The following is a 22,298-nucleotide window of genomic DNA, read 5'->3' as shown; positions in this document are numbered from 1 at the left end:
TAAGGATACCGGATGCTTTTTAAAAAAAAAAAAAGCAAAATGGTGTCATTTTCGAGAGCAGTCATAGGCATAATAATCTGATGACCCTTGTAGGCTACTATTCCTGTCATTGGGGCCAATCCTAGTAAGTCGCAATTTGTACCCTGCCCAACAACCATTTTAGGTAGGTTGGACTCTGATCTATTCTGAATCATAATTTTGCAAACCGGCCTAATAGTATGCAGGTCGGGACGCAAAATTAGAAACTGGTCTCGACAATACTGTTTGCAAATTGCAACCACTTTTTGAAACCAGTATCTTGATCAACTTGGACCTAGATTTATTAGGAGCATATCATCTGCTGCTCATCAAAGATGGTGTTCAGTGGAAGACCGCTTTCTGCACACATTTTGTGCATTATGAATATTATGTGATGATTTTAGATTATGCAATTCAGAGCTTCATGGATTTACTATTCTCTAATATATTGAACACATTTAACCTGTTGTACCTGGATGCGTATTTTGAATATTCACATTTGTTGGAAGATCAAGAGCAGGTAGGTATGGTACTGTGTAGGCCTCAGCAACATTGTTTATATTGTAAACCAGAGAAATGTGAGTTTAAAAAGGAAGAATGTAAATACCTTGGATTTAAAATAAGTGCATCTTGTTTCTCTTGGGATACAAATGAGGTATCTGCTATTTTTGACTAGCCATCTCCTAAAAACATTAAGAACACTTAGATATTTGCTTGGATTCACACATTTCTTTCAACAATTTGAGAACGTTTTTGCATAAATTAGTAGTTGTCTTACTTTAAAAAAAAGAGAATTTGAAGAAAGGTACCAAGATTTCAGTAATTCCGGTGCGGTACCTTCAAAATGTCTACCTTCAGGTAGTAAGAGTCTTTAGTAACTAAGGATCAGATATACAAAAATATGGAACACTGATTTAATAATTGTATTTTTCCCTGAATCACTATTGTCTGAATTTTTTATTAACAAATAGCGATTCCTAGTATGTCGCAAATCAAGCTACCAAATGAATATTAATGAAGTAGGTCGAAATTTGCAACGCATTAGGAATTGCCGACATCACAGGGAAGGTGGCTTGCTGGGGTCAGCAGACAACCATGTCTCTTCATCGTCATCGTCATGAGCATGCGGGCGCTGTGTGCGCCCCCTCCACCCCAGCACCGCGGGAAAATACCCCCCGCAGCGAAGGGGTTAAAGGTTTACCTATCTCATGTATGCCATTTGTTCCCCTATCTACATGAAAGATTTTTTGAAAGACCAAACCCACATAGCATGTCCCATACCAATGGTCAGGTAATCTGTAATAAGCTTTGTTCCCACAAATGAAATAGACACCAGGAAAAACTGCATCATCTCCTCCTTTAAATCCCCAACCCCCTAGTATTCTATAGGTATCTTTACATTGACTTGCTCCCACAAAGTAATTATCATACACAGTATTATCTCTTCTAATACAGAATGTTCCCATCAGTGGAGTGTCTACATTTATAGCTACATTCACATTTCTTTCATCAATATTCTCATGACTGTATGTCCAATATTTTGATTTCTCATGCTTCACCTTTTCTTTGTGCTTATAAGCTATTCTTCTCTCTTCAACCTTGTCTAAAAATACCTTTTCTTCCACTCTCATTTTCCATGTCAGATTATTTTTAAATGCATAGTCATGACTTAATTCATCCATTTCTAGAAAGTATTCTCCCATAATTGTAGCAAGCTTTCTTTTATTCAGTGTCTTATCGATTTTTAATTTTGCAAATACTTCATCTGAATTGGAATAATGATATTCCAATTTACCTGTCTGATAAAACAGGCTTGCGTTCACACTACATGTAACCCCATATGTAAGTGGAAGGTGATGGTATGTCACCCCCTCAGAAACAGATGCAGGCAATTTCACACACACATAGCAATCACTGGCATCCATTGTTCTGACATATTCTGATAACAATTTTGAAAAAAAAATGTTTTTCGAAAAATCACTTATTGAGCTATCCTGATGTACTTCCAGCCTATATGCATGCTGTTTGTTAGACTTAGACTCTGTCTCCTGTTCACTTGAACTCACATTCTTTTTCAATTTCACTAAACTATCCTGGAAAGGAATTACAATAGCCAAAATTATCCATATCATTGTTAATTATCCAGTGCAAACCATGCATAACCTACACCATTTTCTAAATATAGAACATTTCGTCTTGTGCTCGTTATTTACCTTTTTTTTTAACACAGCAATTTTTCTAACAACTTTTCTTCGACCTTGTGTCACCTACAGAGTTAGTTTTGTTACCTCTAACAATTTTTCTTCGACCTTATGTCAATTACACAATTAATTTTGTTTTCTCTAACAAGTTTTCTTCGACCTTTTGTCACTTACAAGTTTCCACTTCCCTCTATAATACCTTCTGCTTTATCAGGATTTTCAGGATTTATACCTTTTATCTTTATACTTCGAGCAACTGTTGTCCTTTTCAGGAATTCATCTCCTTACTCACTTTTCCCACTTGTCTTTGGGCAACTCAAATCTTCTTGGCTACTGTTTACTTCTTCAATTGACGGTAAAACAATATATGTCCAATCAGGTGATTTGTACTTCTGATTTGGTCTTCTCACTCTTTTTGGTCGATGTACCACTTCAATCCTTCTTCCCAAGGACTCTCTTTGACTGATTATTTCATGCACTTGTTCTTCCTGCTTTCTTTCTCTATTAACCAGTTTAATTTTCAGCTCGTCATTTCTCTTAGGCCAATTATCTCCTTTACAGAATCGTTTTGTCTTAGGCTCTGTGGTATTAAGTTCCACTCTCCAGGCCCTTTTTCTTGGACTCTTTCTCTTTTTTTTTTTAAGTTTATGGTACAACAAGACAAAACAGTTCATTAATCACATTCGAGGTATAACAACATCTGATACAAATAAATAATCACTCAAATATAAACAGGTAAAAAAAAAACACATTACATGGTGTGGGGATAAAAATGCAAATGAGCTTCCAATAAATATGACAGTACAGTACATATCAGGTTCATATTCTGTCCTCCAGCCATTTCTTGACCGGGGCCCAAAGGCGTCTTCCCATCTCTCGTTTTTTAGCACCTTTAAAATCATAGAGACAAGACTCAATATTATATATACCTAGGAATCTAGAGATCCACATTTGATAAGAGGGGGCTGTAACATCCTTCCAACCTGCCAAGATCAGGATTCTGAGCACGGCAACTGACATAAAAACCAAAGCGGCTTCGTCCTCTGTCAAAACCAATTTAGAATCTGAGCCAAATAGCATCAGTGTTGGGGATAGATCGATCTTGTGACCTAGCAGCCCCTCCCAAAATTTCGTAACTGCATCCAGAACTGAGGCCAGCCGCTCACAAGTAAAGAACATATGTAATAAATCAGCTTTCTTGGACTCTTTCTCGCTGAAGTCTCATCTGACTGTCGTCAGTTTCACTTTCAGTGTCTTCGATAGTTTCATTTATAATAAACTTCACAACGTCTTTATTTTTCCCAGAGTCAATTATTCTCTTCTGACAGTTCTTTCACTCCATAAGGAACATCTCCATAACTGGTACTTGGAATCTCATCCTTATCGTGAGGTATTTCTGCTTTTCCAGTATCAGGATTTTCGTTCCTGTCTTCCGAGTTTGCAGACTGTTCTTCAGAGTTTTTCCAATCACCAGTTTTCTCTCTGTTTTGCTCAAAATCCTCACTGGTATTTTCCTCTACCAATTCTCTATCTTCAGATTGATCTTCAGAATTTGGTACTTCAACAGTTTCCTCTTCTCCTTCAGATGCAGAACTAGCCTCTGAAACCTCCAGATGTCTACGTTCTTGTTGAGCTTCAGAATCTGGACCTTCCTCTGGTTCACCCTCAGAATCGGAATCAGTGGTACTTTCTCCTTCGTCTGGATTTTCAGGTTCAGGCACACGGATGGTATGGCTCGCATGAACCCACCTCTTCACTCCAGCACATTTAACTGCGGTTGTGCTAACCAAGATAATCTGTCATGGTTTCTGCCAATGAGGCACCAAGCAATTTCTTCTGCGGTGCACCTTGATTCGGACCCAGGCTCCAGGCACTAAGTCATGAGCTGGCTTTTTCTCTTTCGTGTCTGAATCAGTTCCCACCTGATGGAACACAGAAGTCACTACATCAGACAGGTTTTTGCAGTAATCCAGCATGATGTCATCATTAATAGTTAACAACTTATCAACTGGTACATATGCCTGTCTCATCTCTCTACCTATCAGAATCTCATGTGGACTCAGGCCAGTCTTCCTGTCAGGAATGCTTCTCAAAGTCATCAGAACAAGTGGCAAGGCATCTGGCCACCTCAATCCTGTCGCCAAACACATTTTTACAATCCTGTTTTTAATTGTCCCGTTTACCTGCTCAACTACTCCTGAAGCCTCAGGCCTATAAGCACAGTGCAGTCTTTGACGTATATCCAGTGTTTCACATACCATTTGTATGAGCTCGTTCTGGAAATGGGGACCACGGTCTGTTTCAATGGTCACCGGAAACCAAAATCTAGGTATAATCTCTGGTAGAAGTAACTTTGCAACAGTTATTCCATCATTCCTTCTTGGGGGGAAAGCCTCCACCCACCTTGAGAACAAACAGATGACCACCAGAACATATCTGAGTTGATTATACGGTGGTAATTTGATGAAGTCCAACTGCATTCATGTAAATGGAAATACGACAATGCACCAGAGATAAACGTTACCCCTCCCCAGAGAAACCCGGTGAGGACACCGTCAAGCTCGCGGAACCAACTACCCGGGAGGTGGATAGTGGTGTTTTGCACTATGTAAAGAAAATGGGGGAGGATCATCATTTTGAAGAGTGTACTCCTGCCCAGGGGGTTAAGGGGAAGGGTCTGCCACCTCTTGAGATCCGCCTTCATCTGGACGACCAAAGGTGTAACATGTAAAGCCCATTTGAGTTCTGGCAGAAGAGCTATCCAAACGCCAAGGTATTCGACCGAATGTCTCCTAAGGGGGATGTCCGACTGCCAGTCATAGCAGTCTCTGGAGGGATGCAGGGGGACCAAAGTTGACTTTGCTGGATTGAGGCGGAGTCCGGAGACCCGCTCAAAAGCGACAAGAGCCGCCAGGTACCTGGGGCCAGAGCTATCTGGGTCTGCCAAATAAAGCAGAACATCGTCTGCATATAGGGCTATCTTAGCCACCTGGCTCGAGTCCCAGGTCCAACCTCAAATAAGTGGGTCTTGTCGGATAAGGGCCACCAGGGGTTCCATCGCCAGCACAAATAAGAGTGGCGAGAGCGGACACCCCTAACGCGTACCCTGTCGGATCGGGAATGCCTCATAAAGCTCCCCATTAATGAGTACTCGGGCTCTGGGATTAGTGTATAAAACTCTGATCAGATGGTGGAACGATGGACTGAAACCCTTCCTGTCCAGCACATCTTGCAGATATTCCCAATTCACCGTATCAAAAGCCTTCTCAAAGTCTAAGAAGAGCAGTGCCAAGTATGGGGTTAGGCGCTCCCAGTGGGCCAGAGCCAGGTGGAGCCGACGAATGCAGTGGCGAGTGCCCCTGGCAGGCATGAACCCGCATTGGTCGGGGTGGACAAGGTCCTGCAGGCGGGGTTGAAGTTTCTGAGCCAAGACTGTGGCGAAGATCTTGATCTCTGTATTGATCAGTGAGATCGGGCGTTAGTCTGCACAATTCAGGGAGGGCGGCTGCGTCTTCGGAATAACCACGATCGTGGCGACATCTGACTCGGGCGGGAAATACCCTGCCTCCGCAACATGGCGGAAAAGATCCACCAAATGGGGGGCCAGAATATCCCGAAAGGCCGCATAGTACTTCTGAGGGTACCCATCGGGAGCAGGCATTTTACTGGGGTGTAAGAGCGAGACGGCTTCCTGGATTTCCTCCAGGGTGACAGGGCGGTCCAAGGCTTGCGCAGTCTCTGGAGAGAGACACTGAAGTCGGGTACCAGTCCCGTCCAACAAGTCCGCCAGCGAAGCGCCCGGGGAACGAGCGGTGTAGATGGTCGCGTAGTAAGCAGCAAAGGTTTGTGCGATGGCTGAGGACGCCACTTGGAGGGTCCCGGTGTTCGAGCGGACCTCTGGAATAATACGGTTGACTTTGGGATAGGACACAAGGTTGTGGAGGAGCTTGCCATTCTTGTCACCCCACCCATAAATACGGGCAACCGACGAACACCACAGCATCTTAGCAGATTCCAACGAGATCTGACAGATCTCGCGTACCACAGCTAGTTGTCGGGAGGAATCCCTCGCGTCATTAGTGAGTTGAGCTGCTTCAAGCTGTGCCGCACGGGATTCCAGCTGAACAAGCTGGGCCGTCTGCTTCGACCGTTTCGTGTGGACCAGTCCCCTCGCCACCCCCCAGATAACGGCCTTGCTTGCCTCCGACAGCATCCCCGGTGAAGGAACCGAGCCTGTATTGGTGGAAAAAAAGTGACGCAGCTCCTGACCAAGTGACTCCACCATCGCAGAGTCCTGCAAAAACCAGGCATTCAGCCGCCAAGTCGCTCGTGGGCCCGGCGGAGGAAATCCAAGATGGAGGGAGAGGGGAGAGTAGTCCGAGATCCCCCTGGGCAGTATCGCGGCTCCAGAAACCAGCTGGCAGACTGTGGCCGGCATCAGGAGAAGGTCGATTCGGGAGTGAGTATGATGGGCTTACGACGTGTGGGTGTACTGTTCCCCACGGGGGCTCCAAACCCGCCATACGTCACAGAGACCAAGGGCTGAGGACCAGCTTGAGAGGAGCTTCGCGAAGTCGACACGGGCTCCGGATGGGGTCCCTGTCGTATCACGCAGGGGCTGCAGAACGGCGTTAAAGTCCCCCCTACCACCATAAGACCCTGCGGGAGGGAGGAGATCACTTGTGTAAGGTGGCGAAGTGTTGGAGGCAGGAGTGGGGGGAATGTAAAAACATAGGAGGCTCAAGGGGCACCCCTCAATGGTTCCCGAGACGGCCAAATAGTGGCCCTGTGCATCAGTCTCGGCTTTAGCCATGGTAAAGGGAAGCCCTTTCCTAAGTAAAATAGCTATCCCCCAGGATCCCCATGTAAAACCAGAGTGCCAGACCCTGTCAAATCCAAAGCAAACTAGGAAGTTGCATTGTGTACCCAGGAGGTGCGTCTCTTGGAGGAAGTGACTGTCTGGCGTGTGGCAGTGAGCAGCGCGGAGGACAGCTGTGCGCTTAATTCGGTCCAAGAGGCCATTGACATTCCATGAAAGGATGTGGATAGGTCTAGTGAGGGTGCAAGTCATCTAAGGGAATGGACTGTGGAGGGGTGGATAACTACTTGGGACCCTACCCACCAGGAGGGGAACTCCCACCCGAACCCGAGCTCAGAAGTAGAGCCATGGAAGGTGGTGATCTGCTCATCAACTGTGGAAATCAAGGAAGGAGGGAGCTTAACTACCGATAGGAGCCCCCGATGGCGGCCCGTAGGCGGCCAAAAATAACAAACTGATGGAAGATGTGATCTGCGTGTCAACTGTGGATCAGTCAGAGAAACATGGGTACCAAGAAGAACTGCAACCAGCGGCCCGTAGGCGGCTAAACAAAACAAACTGTCGAGGAACAACGGTCCCCATCCCTCCCGTCCCTCCCAACCCCCCAACTTCCCCCACCCTGCACTTCTGAACTGGAAGCATCTGTCGCCCAAGACCCCAACTACTAACTTCACCCCAAAAAGGTGATTCGCTACTCTAAAACGGTTAGCAAACAATCAGTCAGGAGCATGGCTGAGTCGGACCCCCCTCCATATATACGGATGCATGCCCACAATGAATAAGCATGGAGTGGATAACCAAAAACTCACAAGATGGTTCGAATCCAGGATGGCAGTGAGAAGGTAAACCTTGGCCGGATCTTCCAGCGGAGCCAAGGGAGAGCCCCCTTCACGGGGCCGGAGATAGATTCGCCAGTTCAGGTCCTGAAGGGTAGAGTGCAGGTACACAACTTGTAACTCCGATCACACCCCCTCCTCCCCACCAGAGCCATGGATAATGGGACTGCCAGACAGATCTGAGACCGACATGGCCCTCCGCAGGGTAACGTCTGATCGTGGGGCGCTATCCATGTCGATAAGGGAGGATACCAGGGTGGGGGAGGAGGCCCTCTGGCTTAAGGTCTGAATCGGGGAGCGCTGTGACTGTGCCCCTGGCGACCGAGAACTCCCCCCCGGCGGTTGCCCCGCCGTCTGGACCCAGTGCGGCGCCGCTGCGCCTTGGGAACCTCCTGGCCAGGTCGGCCGTTGTTTTCGGGGCAGGGGGGCCGCACCAGGTAGAAGGGGCCGCTCTTCCGTAAGCCAGGTCCATGCCGCCTGTGGGGTGTCGAAGAAAAAGGTTTTGTCCTGAAAAAACACCTTCAGGCGGGCCGGGAAGAGGAGCCCGTAGTGGAGGCCCATAGCCCTGAGTTTCTGCTTGACCTCGTCGTAAGACCGGCGTTGCGTCTGCACCTCCCTAGAGTAGTCTGGGAAGACCATGATTTTGCCCCAGGCACCGCCACAGCCCCAGCCGCTGGGATGCGATCAGGCTTGGTGAATTGGTCCATTTTCGTTTGAGTTGAGAGGGCAGTGGCCTGTGAAGCGCGGTTCTTGCCCATGTTCCCCAAGAGTAAGGTGGAGGTGCTTGACTGGGGGGGGAGGGGGGTACGCAGCAGCACCTATGCGCGGCCCCGCCACCCGGTATGGCGGCCAATCCCTCTCCCAGTCCCCTATGATGGAGGTAGGTGTCCATTTACCAGGGTAACACTCCTCGTCAAGACGATGGCGGCCCTCGAGGCGACCGCAATGGGCCCAAGACCCCAGGGCCCCTCTACAGGCCCCAACCTCAAGATCCTGGGCCTCCAGGCGGGAAGAGGGGGGGCAGGCACACAATTGCACCACCCGACACAGCAGCCGATCTGCCCCAGCCGATCTTGTAGATCCTGCCAAACTCAATTTTCGACAGAAAAACTGTCCCTGCAACAGCACCTTAGTAATACTTTTTTAATCCCGAATCAGGGAGGAAAGATTTTACTGTGTAATGTCAGATCTCTAGTCAAACATTCTTTTGAGGTTTGGGATCTGATTTTCACTCATAAAGCAGATCTTTGTTTTTTAACTGAGACCTGGCTCAAACCCCACTCCACCCCCGCCATTACTCTTGGAATACCGGAGGGTTATAAAATTGTCAGATTAGACGGACCTAAAAAAATAGGTGGGGGCATAGCAATTGTATTCAAAAAGGAGATCTCTATATCGGTTATTGATCAATGTTGTAATTCGTCCTTTGAAATGCTGGTATTTAGGATTGGTTCCTCTATGAAATATAGTAGGAAAGGAGCATTGGTATACCGTCCGCCAGGCCCCTTAAAAAATATGTCCAAACAGTTAGTGGAAGCATTAGCTCCACATGTGTGTCAAGATAAAGATTTCCTGCTACTTGGGGATTTTAATATTCATAGTGAGGAGAAGACTAATAGTGAGACTCAGTCCTATTTAACCGATATATCCTTTCTAGGACTAAAACAATGTAATAGCGGATCAACACACCAAGCAGGACATACCTTGGATATGATAATATCTAATTTCCCTGGTATAAAATGTTGTGCTCCCAAACAATATCCTTGGACTGACCATTTTGTGCTTGAGTTCTCTATGCCAATGAACGATCCCCGACCTACTCCTCACATTGGAATTCAACCTAAACGTAGGCAGTGGCACAAAATAACCAATGCTAATTTTGCACAAAAATATCTCCCTCCCTCTATTGTTTGTACAGATGACATTGACATTGCCCTTTACAATTGGGATCTTGCAGTTGATGCTACAGTACAGCACATTGCCCCGATAAAGACTTTTAAAACTAGCCTTGCTAGAAAACAGGAGATCTGGTATTCAGAGGAATTACGCAGTCTCAAACGCCTGGCTAGAAAGTCTGAAAAGACATGGAGAAAATCATCCAGGGAGGAAGACAAAAACTATTACAGAGCTAATCTTAACATCTATCATAAAGCCATACGATCAGCACGGAAAAATCATATTACTGCTCAGTTAGAAACTGCTGGTAATGATTCAAAAGTTTTATATCAGATTGTTAACACATTTCTGAAACCAGCAGCTTGTGAAAGTGCTGACATGGCATCACAACATCTCTGTGATAGTATCTCATGTTTCTTCTCGGAAAAAATTGATGCCATCTATAACAAAATAAAGACACTCGGCCCTGATATCACTAGCCTAGATAATCGCACTTTGATACAGACAGTACCTATCAATATCTGTTCCTTTAATGATTTTCCTGAAATATCATTGATAGAGGTTCAGAAACTGTCTTTTGATATCAAAAGTGGAAGTCCGGTAGACCTGCTCCCAGCCAGACTTATGGGTCCGCTGGGGAGTATACTAGGTCCTGATGTTCAAAGACTGGTGAATTTATCACTTACATCTGGAGTTGTCCCATCGTGTTGGAAAAAAGCCCTAGTCAGACCTATCAGGAAGAATACATCTATTCCTTGGTCCAACATGTCTAACCTGAGGCCTATTTCCCTATTACCATTTCTAGGGAAAATCATCGAAAAGCACACCAACAAGCACCTATCCATCTACCTAGAACAATCTGGTAGCCTTGATCCTTCGCAGTCAGGTTTTAGGCCTAAATTCAGTACTGAAACGGCCTTACTGTCGATAACAGACGATCTACGGCTGTACCAGGACAGAGGTTACTCTGTGGTCCTGGTGCTGCTGGATTTATCGGCAGCGTTCGATACGATTTCCCATACCATCCTGATCGAACGACTGTCTGCGAGTGGAATCGGCGGTAGGGCGCTGGACTGGATCAAAAGCTTCCTCCCCAACCGCACCCAATCTGTCACCATGGGTGAGTTTAATTCAGAGGAAGTTAGCATCACCAAGGGGGTCCCGCAGGGCTCTTGTTTGAGCCCAACCTTATTTAACACCTAGGTGGCTCCCTTGGCAGATGTTGCTAGAGCTTTTGGATTCTGCCCAGTGTCCTACGCTGACGATACGCAGCTGCTCTTCCCTTTTAAACATTCTACCCCGGGAATTTTACAATCCTTTTCCGATGGGATGAAGGCAGTTGCAAGGTGGATGTCTTCCAACCTTCTTCAATGTAATGTTGGAAAGACAGAGGTGATGCTCTTTGGTGAAGCCAGAATCCTATGGTCCCCTGACTGGTGGCCTTCTGATTTGGGCTCAGTTCCCGAGCCTAAAACAATAGTCAAGAACTTGGGAGTTAGATTGGAGCCGGAGCTGACCATGAAGCAAAATGTTAATACCACCGTGGGATCTTGCTTCCATGTGATTGGTCTCCTCCGTAGAATTTTCCCTTTCCTCCCTGACTCCCATAGGAAAACCTTAGTTCAGGCCTTGGTTATCAGTCGGCTTGACTATTGTAATGGTCTTTTGGCAGGTGCAAGTGAGGAGGTCCTGGATCGTTTACAGGTGGTGCAGAATACAGCAGCTAGGCTGGTGCTAAATGCACCCCCCAGATCCCCCTCGAAACCGTTACTTCATAAACTTCCCTGGTTACCAATACGCCAACGAGTGAAGTTTAAGACCTGCTGCATCATCCATAAAGGCCTTAACCAATTAGGACCGGAGTATTTGGCGAACAAATTTGTTCCTTATGTTCCGGTCCGTTCTCTTAGATCCAGTGATCAGCTGTTATTAAATGTTCCTAAGATAACTAAATCTAGGCTAGGTGGCAGGGCTATCTCTGTTGTAGGTCCTAACCTGTGGAACTCACTCCCGCTTTCATTAAGGCAATGCAACGACCATCTCCAATTCAGAAAATATTTGAAAACTTTTCTGTTTAGTTTACTTTAATTAGTACCTCTGAATGCTTATCGGAGTTTTACAGCACTTTTTAAGATCTCTGCTTCATTGTCAGTTTATGTACCGGTTGTCTGCAGCGCGGAGATACTCCTACGGGAGTTTATTCATAGCGCTATATAAACCTGTAAATAAATAAATACGTTTCAGCGTCCCTCACAGCCTGCAGCCATTGGGGGGGGGAGAGGGGGACCCTCCAGTCCGCAGGTTAAGGTAGGCCAGGGGACCTGATGGGCCTCCAAAGCCGGGCACTCCCCCTCCGGTATCCAGGTGAGTAAAAGGGGGTAGCTCACTTCACTGCAGGGCCTACCATCCGCAGCTACCTGCCTCCATTGCACTAGGAGAGAGTTAAAAATGAGACGGCCAGCCTCCCTGTCGCTGTTGCAGGTCCCCCAGTGCTTTTCCACGCCTCGTCCCCCAAAATGGCTGAGGGCGCAACATCCACAGCTGGTCAGGGGGGAAGGGCGCCTCAGCGGGGGACGCATACGGAGATTCAATGGGGCCAACTAGGTAGCAGGACAAGTCCAGGCTTCAGGACCGGCCCGATTGGCCCACTTACACCACAGTGCACAGGCCCTCCGCCCCCCCAGTCACGATGTCGTCATCTCCGTGGCCCAACACGGCCACCGAAGGGTGCGGGGGGAGAGGGGGACCACACAGCAAACCCCCACCTCCTCACCTCCTCCGCATCTCAGCGCAGGCCGCCTCCCACTCCAGGCATCTCTCCAGCCACTTTGGCAGGCACAGCACCCAGGGCCCGGCAGCCAACCACTTCAGTGGGCGTCCAGGCCTGGACTTGCCCTCTCAGGCCGCCAGCAGGAACAGAAGCGGCGTGGCAAGGGGAAAGTGCCACACCCGGCGCCACCCGGCAGCAACCCCCTCCGGTCACCACCTCCGCCGGGGGAACCTCAGGCGCCGCTCCACTCCACGAGCTCCATCGATGCGCCTGAGAGCAAGCCCTCAAAATCCACGGGCACCAGAGCGGGAGACCACCGCGCGGGTCCGGGCGGCAGCTCGGCCCTCCGCCTCCAGTACAATCCGCTGCCCGCAGAGGAGCACAGGTGAGCAGGGCGGGAAGGGGGCAGCCGGAGCGTCTGGCCGAGGGATCAGGCCTCCGGAGCGGGCAGCGCCGGGGCTGCCATCTTGCTGAAGGAAGGCCGCCCGGAGCAGAGGGCAGTACGGGCAGCACGGGCACCAGGCAGGCCCCTCGAGGGGTCAGGGCGAAGCAGGCAGGATGCAGGAGTCGTCCCTGAAACTCTGGGACGTTGATGGCCAGTATTAGTGGGCTGATGCAAGGCGGATGACGGAGGGGGTCCGGAGCACTCTTAGAGTGCCACCGCCATCTTGACGCCTCAAGCCACCCCCCTCTTGGAGCAATATTACTGCCACATTCTTCCGCTTCAGGTACTGTAGCACCAGTTCCTGTTTAATTTTGTCCCTTAACCCATTCACATTCCAGGAGACTATTGACAACTGCAACCTCTGTCTCTGGGCGCTGTGGGTATGTGTACCTGAGTCTCTATCCCCCTGGGTCATGTCCGGCATTGTGATCTGAAGTGGGCCGCCCCTCCTTGGCTCCTCTGCTATAGCCTGTTATGTCTTGCTTCACAAACATCTGTGTTAGAACAACATAAAAGGGGGCTACGGCCCCAACCGAAAAACCATTCATAACCTGATCCCATCCCTCCACCCCCCTCCCTTCTTCCCTGCCCAGAGGATTTAAAACTACCCGTCACCCCAACTCAGCAGAGTGCTTTAGTCCCATAACTGTGTACTAGTGTGAAGGGGAGGAAGAGTCTGTTCCTGCCCCACCATTGTCCCCGAAAAGTTATCCTTAGTGCAACCTGCCGAGGTGCTGTGCATGTCTGGGTGTGGACCCTCCTCCGGGGCCGTGGTCTTGTATTCACCCAGTTGGCTGGACACGGCCAGATCCTGTTGATTCTTCAGCATCATAACTGCAAGCCGCTTCAGGTCCTGTCATAGTATGGGGGGGGTGGCTGTGAACCCATGCATCACTGATATTTCAATCGCGCTTTGCAGTCCCGGACAGTGCTGGCCTCGATTTCACTCCACATCACTTCCGTTTCTTGTCTTTTCATGGTGATCTGAAGTTTCGCCCTCTTGTCCGCCAGAGGCTTCCTGTGAGGATCGTCTCTGCCATCTTATTCTTTGTCTGTGGCTCCCCTTCGCTGGTCTCCATCCGGGTATAGGGACACTACGTTATTGCCTATTCGAAGAGGTGGGCCAGTCCTGGTCACTTGTAGGATTGCATCCCTGTCTTGAATTGAATATTCTTGCCAGGATAGGCCGAGGGGGGGCTCCCGTCTTGGGACGTCCGCCTGGTACTCTGTGAGCCCTTTCCACCGAGAAGAATTTAGAGAGTCCACGAGGGCAGAGTTGCGTCTGTACCAGCTCCTCAACAAACAGGTCTAGAACTGGACCCTTGACAGTTTCAGGAACACCAGCTAGGCGCACGTTATTGCGCCGAGAGCGCCCTTCTTGATCATCGAGTTTCTCCGTTAGCTGTTTTTGTGCGAGCTCCAGTTGGCGCACTTGCTTCTGCAGAGTTGCAGTGTCTGTTGATAGGGTCTTCCGTCACTCTTGAGCCCATCTTGGAAAAATCTGCCCTAAGTAGAGTTACCTCACTGGAGATTGAGCCTATGGAGGTCTGCATTTGTTGCAGGGTAGCCATTACGTCCTTGAGAGTAACCTCCTGCGGTGGTTCTTGCTGCTGACTTTTTGCGGCATTGTCTGCCATGTTAGGTCCCCCTTGTTGGTCCTTTGTAACAGTATATTTTTCAATGCGGTGACTTTGTACCGTTCTTGATCCCCTGGCACTCATGGAGCGGTGTGGTGTAGAGCACATCTGCCTTGTGAATGATGGTCTGGTTGCGGCGTCTATCTCGCCCAAGACACTTCAGTCCATTCTTCGGGTGCTAAAACTTGCCATTGCGCGTTTCCTTATTCTGGTGTCAGGAGCTTCTTTACTGTATGCCACCTTCAATTGCATCTAGAGCCCTCTGTCCTCCACATATGGGCTGGGGGCTTCTTTCTGCCACATTGCCTTGCCTCTTGGTCTGTGTCTCGTGCCCTCTCTCCACCCCCTGGGTCATCATCCATCTTCTGCCTCCACTGTGGATCGTCAGGCCTCTCTGTTGGGAGTCAGCCCCACTTTTGTCGGCGCTCCTCGCTGCACCATTCCCTCTTCGGATTTCTCGAGGCCCCAGGGGTCTCAGGCTATCGCGGCTCGCCTACCTTCACTCCGTATAATCGGATCGCTTCGTCGGGGCATAGACACGGATCCATGGCAGTTCCCATCCCTTTTTTTAAAACCGCGCCGATAGTCTCACGTGGGGAGTGTCTCGATCCCCTTTTTAAATCCGCCATAATGAGCTGCTTCTCCGATCCGGTGTCTCCTTAGATTTTATGCCGCATGTGTCGCCGCTGCGTGCGGCCTCGGAGCCTGCTGTAGCTCCTAGTTCCTCCGCAGGGGCTAGGCCACGACTCCGCCTCTTGGTCTCGATCGGCTCCTGCGGGGCGCGCCGACTTTCTGTTGCGATGCACCTTGTTGCTTAGAGGTCAGGATTTATGCCAGGCTTTTCAGGGGTTGTGTCGGCGGGATTCGGAGCTCCCCTAGGCTGCGGCCATTTTCCACAGTCGCTAGCCACGCCACCCTCTTGTATGATTTTTATTCATTGAGCATTTTGTATGGAGTAAATACCAGGGCACCTAATCGCTTAACAAATCATAAGCTAGGTTGTAGCAAGTGTACAAACATTCTAACTGTATACAGAAATCATCATCAATGAAAGATAGTGGTGATATTGTCCTCCTTTTATTCATCTTTGAGTTGCAGGTAGCCATAGATCTTTGTTTAGGCTTCTAGATACCCCCCTTCAGTGGCTTTTGTAACTATACTTTTCCCAGGGACATGCTTCTAAGTAGCATACTTTGAATATTGTCTCACTTTTGCAAGAGGATGACCTTAACACAATGCATTCAGCATTCTATTATTTTTATTTTTAAAACACAGTCTCCAGCTCACCCTCAAATTTTGTTGATTTGCTGTGATAATGATGAAGGCTTGTTTAATCCTAGGATATTTGAATTAAAAAACAAAAATAACCACAATAGATTAATTACATTTTATCTGTTACATGCTCTAGGTAGGAACCTATGCTGAATCTGATGTGTCCCTTTATGAATTTTCAGAGCAAGCCGTGCAAGAGACAGTTGAATCTGAACTGTACATGAGATCAAGACATCAGGCTAGGCCCAGAAGACGTCGCGAGGGCCAATGGTAAGAGGAAAAGCAGCACCAATAGGCCCACATGCCCCCGGCTATGGAAAAGCCTGTGATATCATTAGCATTGAGCGCTGTTTATTAAGAGCATTCATTGGTTCACTTAATGATGTGATGCAAAAGTAAAAAAGAAGTGATAAGATTGATTGATGTAGTACATATGCAAATATTTATGTATTCACTGTGTATTTGGGCCCTTGCAAAAAGTACTGTATTAAGGTAAAAAAATCTTTATTATACAAAAGAACAACAATATATTCATATAAATTTTGAAAAATTGTTGGACTTGGCCGTGCTTGCAGGGTCATCCCGAACTTTTTCTCCTTTTCCCCTAACCTTTTTGCTGTATGTGCATGATTGAATGCTGTGCAATGGTGTGCAGAGGTTTATTTTCACCAGTGAAGGAAATGTCACTTTTAAAATGGACGCCATTGCTGCGTACTTTGTGCCGCCTGCCTGTGGTGGGTTGGCGGTCTAGTGTTCGAAGTGACAGGGTGCCCTACACCTCCCCCACAGTGACAGTTGGGACTGGAACTGCCAGGAGCCTTCTGGAAGGTTCTGACCCTTTCTGGTAGATGGGGTGAGGGGGGTATATATAGGAGGGCTGTGCCTCCATGTGCTCAGACTGAAAGTGGACTTGATTGAGAGGGGACACTCTGCCAGGAGGTACCGCCGCAAGGGCCTGTGTGCTGGCCCCTGAGCCAATCTGTACCCCTCTGCTGTCCACAGGGCCAGTGAGAGCCTTTGCTGGAGTGAAGACCACTATGTCAGGAGGAGTGACATTTTATAGGCGATGATTGCTTCTAGGAGCTGCTGTCCTGTTCTGATGAGTGCCCACTGTCTGCTGGTCTTGCCTTGCCTGCCTGCTCTGCTGCCCTAGAGCATCATGAGCACTATCATCTGTCTGCTTGCACTCCAAGGAGGTGAGGAGCATGGGCGCTACCTTTTCGTGTGGGACCCTAGAACTGCGAGCCATCTAGCGCTACGTGAGTGCTACAATTCGATTTCACCTGCTGTTGGCACCTCTGTGCCCCAGGAGAATAGAGGCGCTATCTTGTTGTCTCTGGAGCGCTATATTCTACCCAGGACCTTTCCAGCCAGCCCGTTTGCAGGACGAGAAGAGGAGCTGCTGTCCAGCAGCGTGCTGCGGGGGAATCCACGTGGCCTGAAGGAATCCTGGTGTGTGGGATTCCCCCTGTGTCTTGCCTTTCGTGGGTACCCACCCAGCATGTATGCGCACTATTGGTTATCTGAATTAAGCGGGTGCCTACCCCGCGTGTGTGCCACTTGTTGGATGCTTTAACTAAGCGGGAGCCTACCCCCCATTTTGCAGTCCTGCATCCCTGAATTGCGAGCGGGTGCCCAGCCCGCTGCTGTGTGGCCCCCGAGGGGACCACCGGCGTGGGGATCCTCCCTGTGTGCAGAAGAGAAGCGGGTGCCCACCCCGCTGTGGTGTTAAGAGAGACGGGTGCTCACCCCGCACTTCTAAATTGCAATGAATCACCGCCATCAGCCACGGAGAATTAGTGCTGGGCCGACCAGGAAGCCAGGCACCTCTGCCTGACTGTGGGCAGGGCCGGAAGGAGTACCTTGCAGAAGTCCCGGCCCACCGAAGAGGAAGTGCGGGTGCACAGGAGGACCGGAGCCTACCCCGTCTCCCCAAGAGGCAAGCCAGAAGTCCCGGGCCCCACAAGGGGTGGCCCGGGTGAAGGAAGGCGCCAGGCGAGGCTCTCGTGTGCTGAGGAGAGCCCCGCGAGTAGCAACCGGTACCGGAGGCAGTCTGGTGGCAATGAGAAAGCCGCGGGCAGAGCAGACGGAAGACGTGCCATCCTTCCGGGTGGGGCTCCCGTGGTGAAGAGGGAGCCCCGGTGTGCTGCAGTCGGGAATCGGGAGAAGCAAAGCGGGACCCAGGACTGCCGGTGAGTGGGGTCCTACCTGATTCCACCAGCCCGTAGGCCTGCCACCATACCTCTCACCAATTGCCGCCCCGGGGTAGAGCCGAATCCACAAGAGGAGCCCGGTGAGTGGGGCTCAGTCATCCCGTGGTTGGGGGGGTGTCAGGGCACATTAACGGTGCCCGCCCCCGGTTCCCGTGCTGACTTAGGCTGCCCCCTCTACCAGCGGGCAGCTGCCACCTGTTGGGGACATTCGTAATGTTAGAGTCCCAGAGAGGGGCACCAACTGTGCCGGCATTGACTGTACGGTACCCAGCTGCCCCGCCGGACAGTGGGCAGCAGCACCTAATGGGCAATTGGTGTTTTGGGAGTCCAAGTTGGGTTTCCCCGGCACTTGTAGTGCCAGTGCTGTTTTGGGTCTGATTCCCAGCTGCCCTGCGAGTGCGCAGGCAGTTGCAACGTATTGGGGGGCATTTTACTGCCCAGGAGAAGGGAGAGAGGAGTGAGAGGCCCCAGCGCTGTGTGCACTTTTACTTCTGCTGCCTTTGCAGTCAGCCCTGACTCTGCGAGACATATTGCATTTGAGCCAGTTTCTGAGGGTTGTGCCTCCGTTTGGGGCACGCTGTGGATCTTCTTGCGAGGCCTGTTGCCTCACCTGATTCATTGCTGGTATGAGGCTCTAATGTGTTTCCTGCTTACTGGTGCCCTGCATAAGGTTCTATGCCTAAGGCCTACTTGGTATATGCCTGTAGTGATTTATGCGAATATGGTTATGCCTCCATGCTCATATGTTTTCTGCCTGTTTTTAGTGAATAATGTGCTCTGATGCCTATTGTTATGCCTCATGCAATTTGGCCTAATGCTAATGTTATGATGCTTCACCTTTATGCCGATGCTAATGGGATTACGCCTAATGCAGGGGGTGATATATGCCCCTGAGGATGCCTTAACGTCAGGATATGATGTGTAAGTGCTACCATGTTCGCCCTGCTGACTTGCATAATTTATTTGATAATGTCTGTGTATGCCAGGATGTTCTAGGGCTACACCACTGCTAATCTGGTCTCCTAATGTTTATGCCCACAAGGATGCCTAATGCGTGTGATCATGCCTCAGGTGCAGACTTAATGTGATGTTCCAAGTTCATGGCTGGTTCCACTTTTATGCCTCGCGGTAATGTGATTTAGCCTATGCCTAATGTTGCCTTTATGTTGGTCTAATCGAATGGGACTTATGCTAATGAGGATGCCTTCATGCTGTTAATGTTTTCAGGCGAATGAGGTTCATGCTGCATGGTTATGCCTAGCAGATTTATGCTACGTGCATGACCTTGCCAGTAGCTACTGGCCGTTACACCCTATTGCAGGTGAGTTTGCAACTACTGTTTATTCTGAGCTGGTCCTGGCAGCGGCCCGATTGGCACTACCCTGTATATAATCCCCCTGTGAATTGCTACCTGGTGACAGTTGGCACGGTGTTATATGTGCCTGAGGTTACGGCTATAATGTGTTTTCCTAATACAAAGACGAGTTTTACACAACCTGGTGTGGAGTCTCCTTTGTACTGTGCCTAGTGTGTCGGCTGTGAGTGTGTGCTGCCAGATGCTTTACACAATGCTCCTGGTTTTGCCTACCCGCCCCGCACCACGCTACCCCGTTTCTAACAGAAATGAAAACCTTTTTCTATATATAAAAAAAGACGAATAAAAAACGTAATAATAAGAACATAAGTCACATTGTATATGTGTCTTAACTCACTTGCATTTGCATTATTCACACTCTAGATTTTATTGCCTATATATATATTTAATGTGATGGGCCTTGATTGTTTTTCCAGTTTATTATTTTCCTTGTTATTGGCAAGTTTCTCTTGTATACAGGGCCCCAGTTATTTTCACATTTATTGGAGCCTATGATATCACCTCTGGATGAAGTGTCCACATTCATTGTATGCAGCTGCCTTTTGTTTAACAGTATATATGCCTGTAAAATATCTAGAGCGCTTAGTATGCTTTGTGTCTTTTCTCAACCTGATAGGTCATTCTTAAGTCTGATGATGCTATGAGCTTGCAGATTAGAATGGACCCTTTCTGCTCAGCTAGTGAGTGTCCAGATACTTTGGGGTTACTGAGTGACCTACCCCTAATCACGTCAAAAGCTGGCGGTATTTGAGGAAAGCTAGGATTTCAACACAAGGCATTGTACATGATATGGACGCTCAGTATTCAAGGGTGAATAAAAAAACATGTAAGTATTCTGCTTGTCCCTTCCTGGGGCCTTTTATAAGGGTTTCAAGGGTCCAGATGAGCAGATCCATACATTAGAAGTTACTGGTCAATATCTTCCTGTCAGCTGCGATTTTCTCTCCCTGTGTCCCTCCTCTTGGCCACTAACAAGGCACAAAAGATATTATTATTTTATTATTATTATTATTGAATTTCTTGAGCGCACAGCTACCCGTAGGTTTCCCGGCGCTATAGGTGTGAAACAATATTAAAGATGAGAAGGGAAGGAGATCAGCGAACTTACAAATTAAAAAGCCAGGTTTTGATTCCCTTACGGAAGGTAAGGAGGCACATTTCAGAACGTAAAGAGGGGGGTAGAGAGTTCCAAAGAGAGGGCGCCAGCAGAGCAAAAGAGCGACCACCCATTTTTGCTCTCTTGATGCGTGGGATCCTGAGCTTATTCTGGGTGGAGGACCTAAGTGTACGAGGTGGAAGATATTGCTGCACCAAAACAGATAGATAGGGCGGGGCTTTTCCTGTCAGGATTTTATGTATAAAACATAACGCCTTGAATTTAACCCTGCTCTCAATCCGTAGCCAATGTAGGTTACGCAGGTGGGAAGAGGCTGAGGATCTGGCGGGTAGATTGCAAATCAGGCGGACCGCCATATTTTGTACTACCTGGTACTTCTTAGTGACCTCCTTACAGGCACCTAGAAGTAAGATGTTGCCGTAGTCCAGGCGTGAGATGACAAGAGCCTGGACTACAGATTTCAAGGTGTCAGCCGGCAGCATCCATGAAATTTTCCTAAGCCACCTGATGATGGTAGTACAGGTGGCAGAGACTTTCACGACATGCTGCCTGAAAGACAATTGATTGTCCAGGAGGACCCCGAGGTTGCGGGCAGACGAAGTTGGAATGGGAGGCGGGCCCATCTCCGGTGGCCAATGATGTGGGCCCCAGAGCGAGGTGTCGGAGCCAAACAGGAGCAGTTCTGTTTTCTCCCCGTTTAGTTTTAGTTTATGCTCCAACATCCATGCCGCAATCTGCTTTAGTCCAGTTTGGAGAGAAGAGAAAGGGAGATGTTTATTGGTGGAGAGAGAATAGATGACTTGAGTGTCATCAGCATAAGAGTAAATAGAGAGACCTGCCTGTTCCGCCAAAAAAGCAAGGGGTCTCACATATAAATTGAAAAAGAGAGGACTAAGAATAGATCCCTGAGGGACACCGTGCTTAGAGGGAAAGATAGAAGAGATGGAAGTAGAAGAAAAGACTTGAAACGTGCGATTAGATAAAAAGTTAGAGATCCAGGCCAGGGCAGCACCATCGACACCCACCTCTCTCAGGGTGGACAACAAGATGGAATGGGAGACGGTGTCGAATGCGGCACTCAAGTCAAGCAAAATGAGTGCCACCGTCTCCCCGTTGTCCACTTTCTGTCTGATGGATTCCGACACACCAAGGAGAGTGGTCTCAGTCGAGAAGCCAGACCTGAACCCGGATTGTGAACCATGAAGAAAGTTAGAGGACTCCACGTGAAGATTAAGCAGAGAGTTGACATGTTTCTCCAAAATTTTAGAGAAACATGAAAGCAACGAAATGGGGCGGAAGTTAGAGGGGTTGTTAGGGTCTAAGTTGGTCTTTTTTAATAGTGGGACCACCATAGCGTGCTTCCATTCGTCGGGCACGATCGCTTCAGAAAGGGAGGCGTTCAAGACTTTCAAAATAATAAGGAGTAGGGAGGGATCCAAAAAACTCAAGATTTGAGGGGGCATAGGGTCGAGCGGAGACCCAGATTTTATATCCTGTAAATACTTTTTTAAAAGCGGAAGGGAAATGGGATCCCAGGCAAGAAGTTTGGGAGGCATGGGGGTACTACAGAAGGACGTAGCAACTGGGGGGGTATCTACAGATAAGACAACATGAGTGGACACACCGGGAGAGGAGTCGAAAGTATCATAGATCTTCTCGATCTTTTCGACGAAGAAGTTGGCCAAAGCTTCACACTGGA

The 22,298-nt window shown here is 48.7% G+C and overlaps 1 protein-coding gene across 1 annotated transcript in view; it reads left to right on the top strand.

The window, feature by feature from the left end:
* LOC144784276 (uncharacterized) overlaps positions 1-22,298 on the top strand; it is a 401,825-nt gene that overhangs the window by 215,826 nt on the left and 163,701 nt on the right. Inside the window, exon 3 of the mRNA XM_078662945.1 lies at positions 16,077-16,164. Coding sequence (XP_078519071.1) covers positions 16,077-16,164 — 88 coding nt within the window. The remainder of the gene's footprint in view (positions 1-16,076; positions 16,165-22,298) is intronic.

The sequence above is a fragment of the Lissotriton helveticus genome, chromosome 10 (assembly GCF_964261635.1).
Source record: "Lissotriton helveticus chromosome 10, aLisHel1.1, whole genome shotgun sequence".
Taxonomy (NCBI): domain Eukaryota; kingdom Metazoa; phylum Chordata; class Amphibia; order Caudata; family Salamandridae; genus Lissotriton; species Lissotriton helveticus.
The sequence above is the reverse complement of the archived record's forward strand: the minus strand, read 5'-3'. Positions and strand labels throughout refer to the sequence as shown.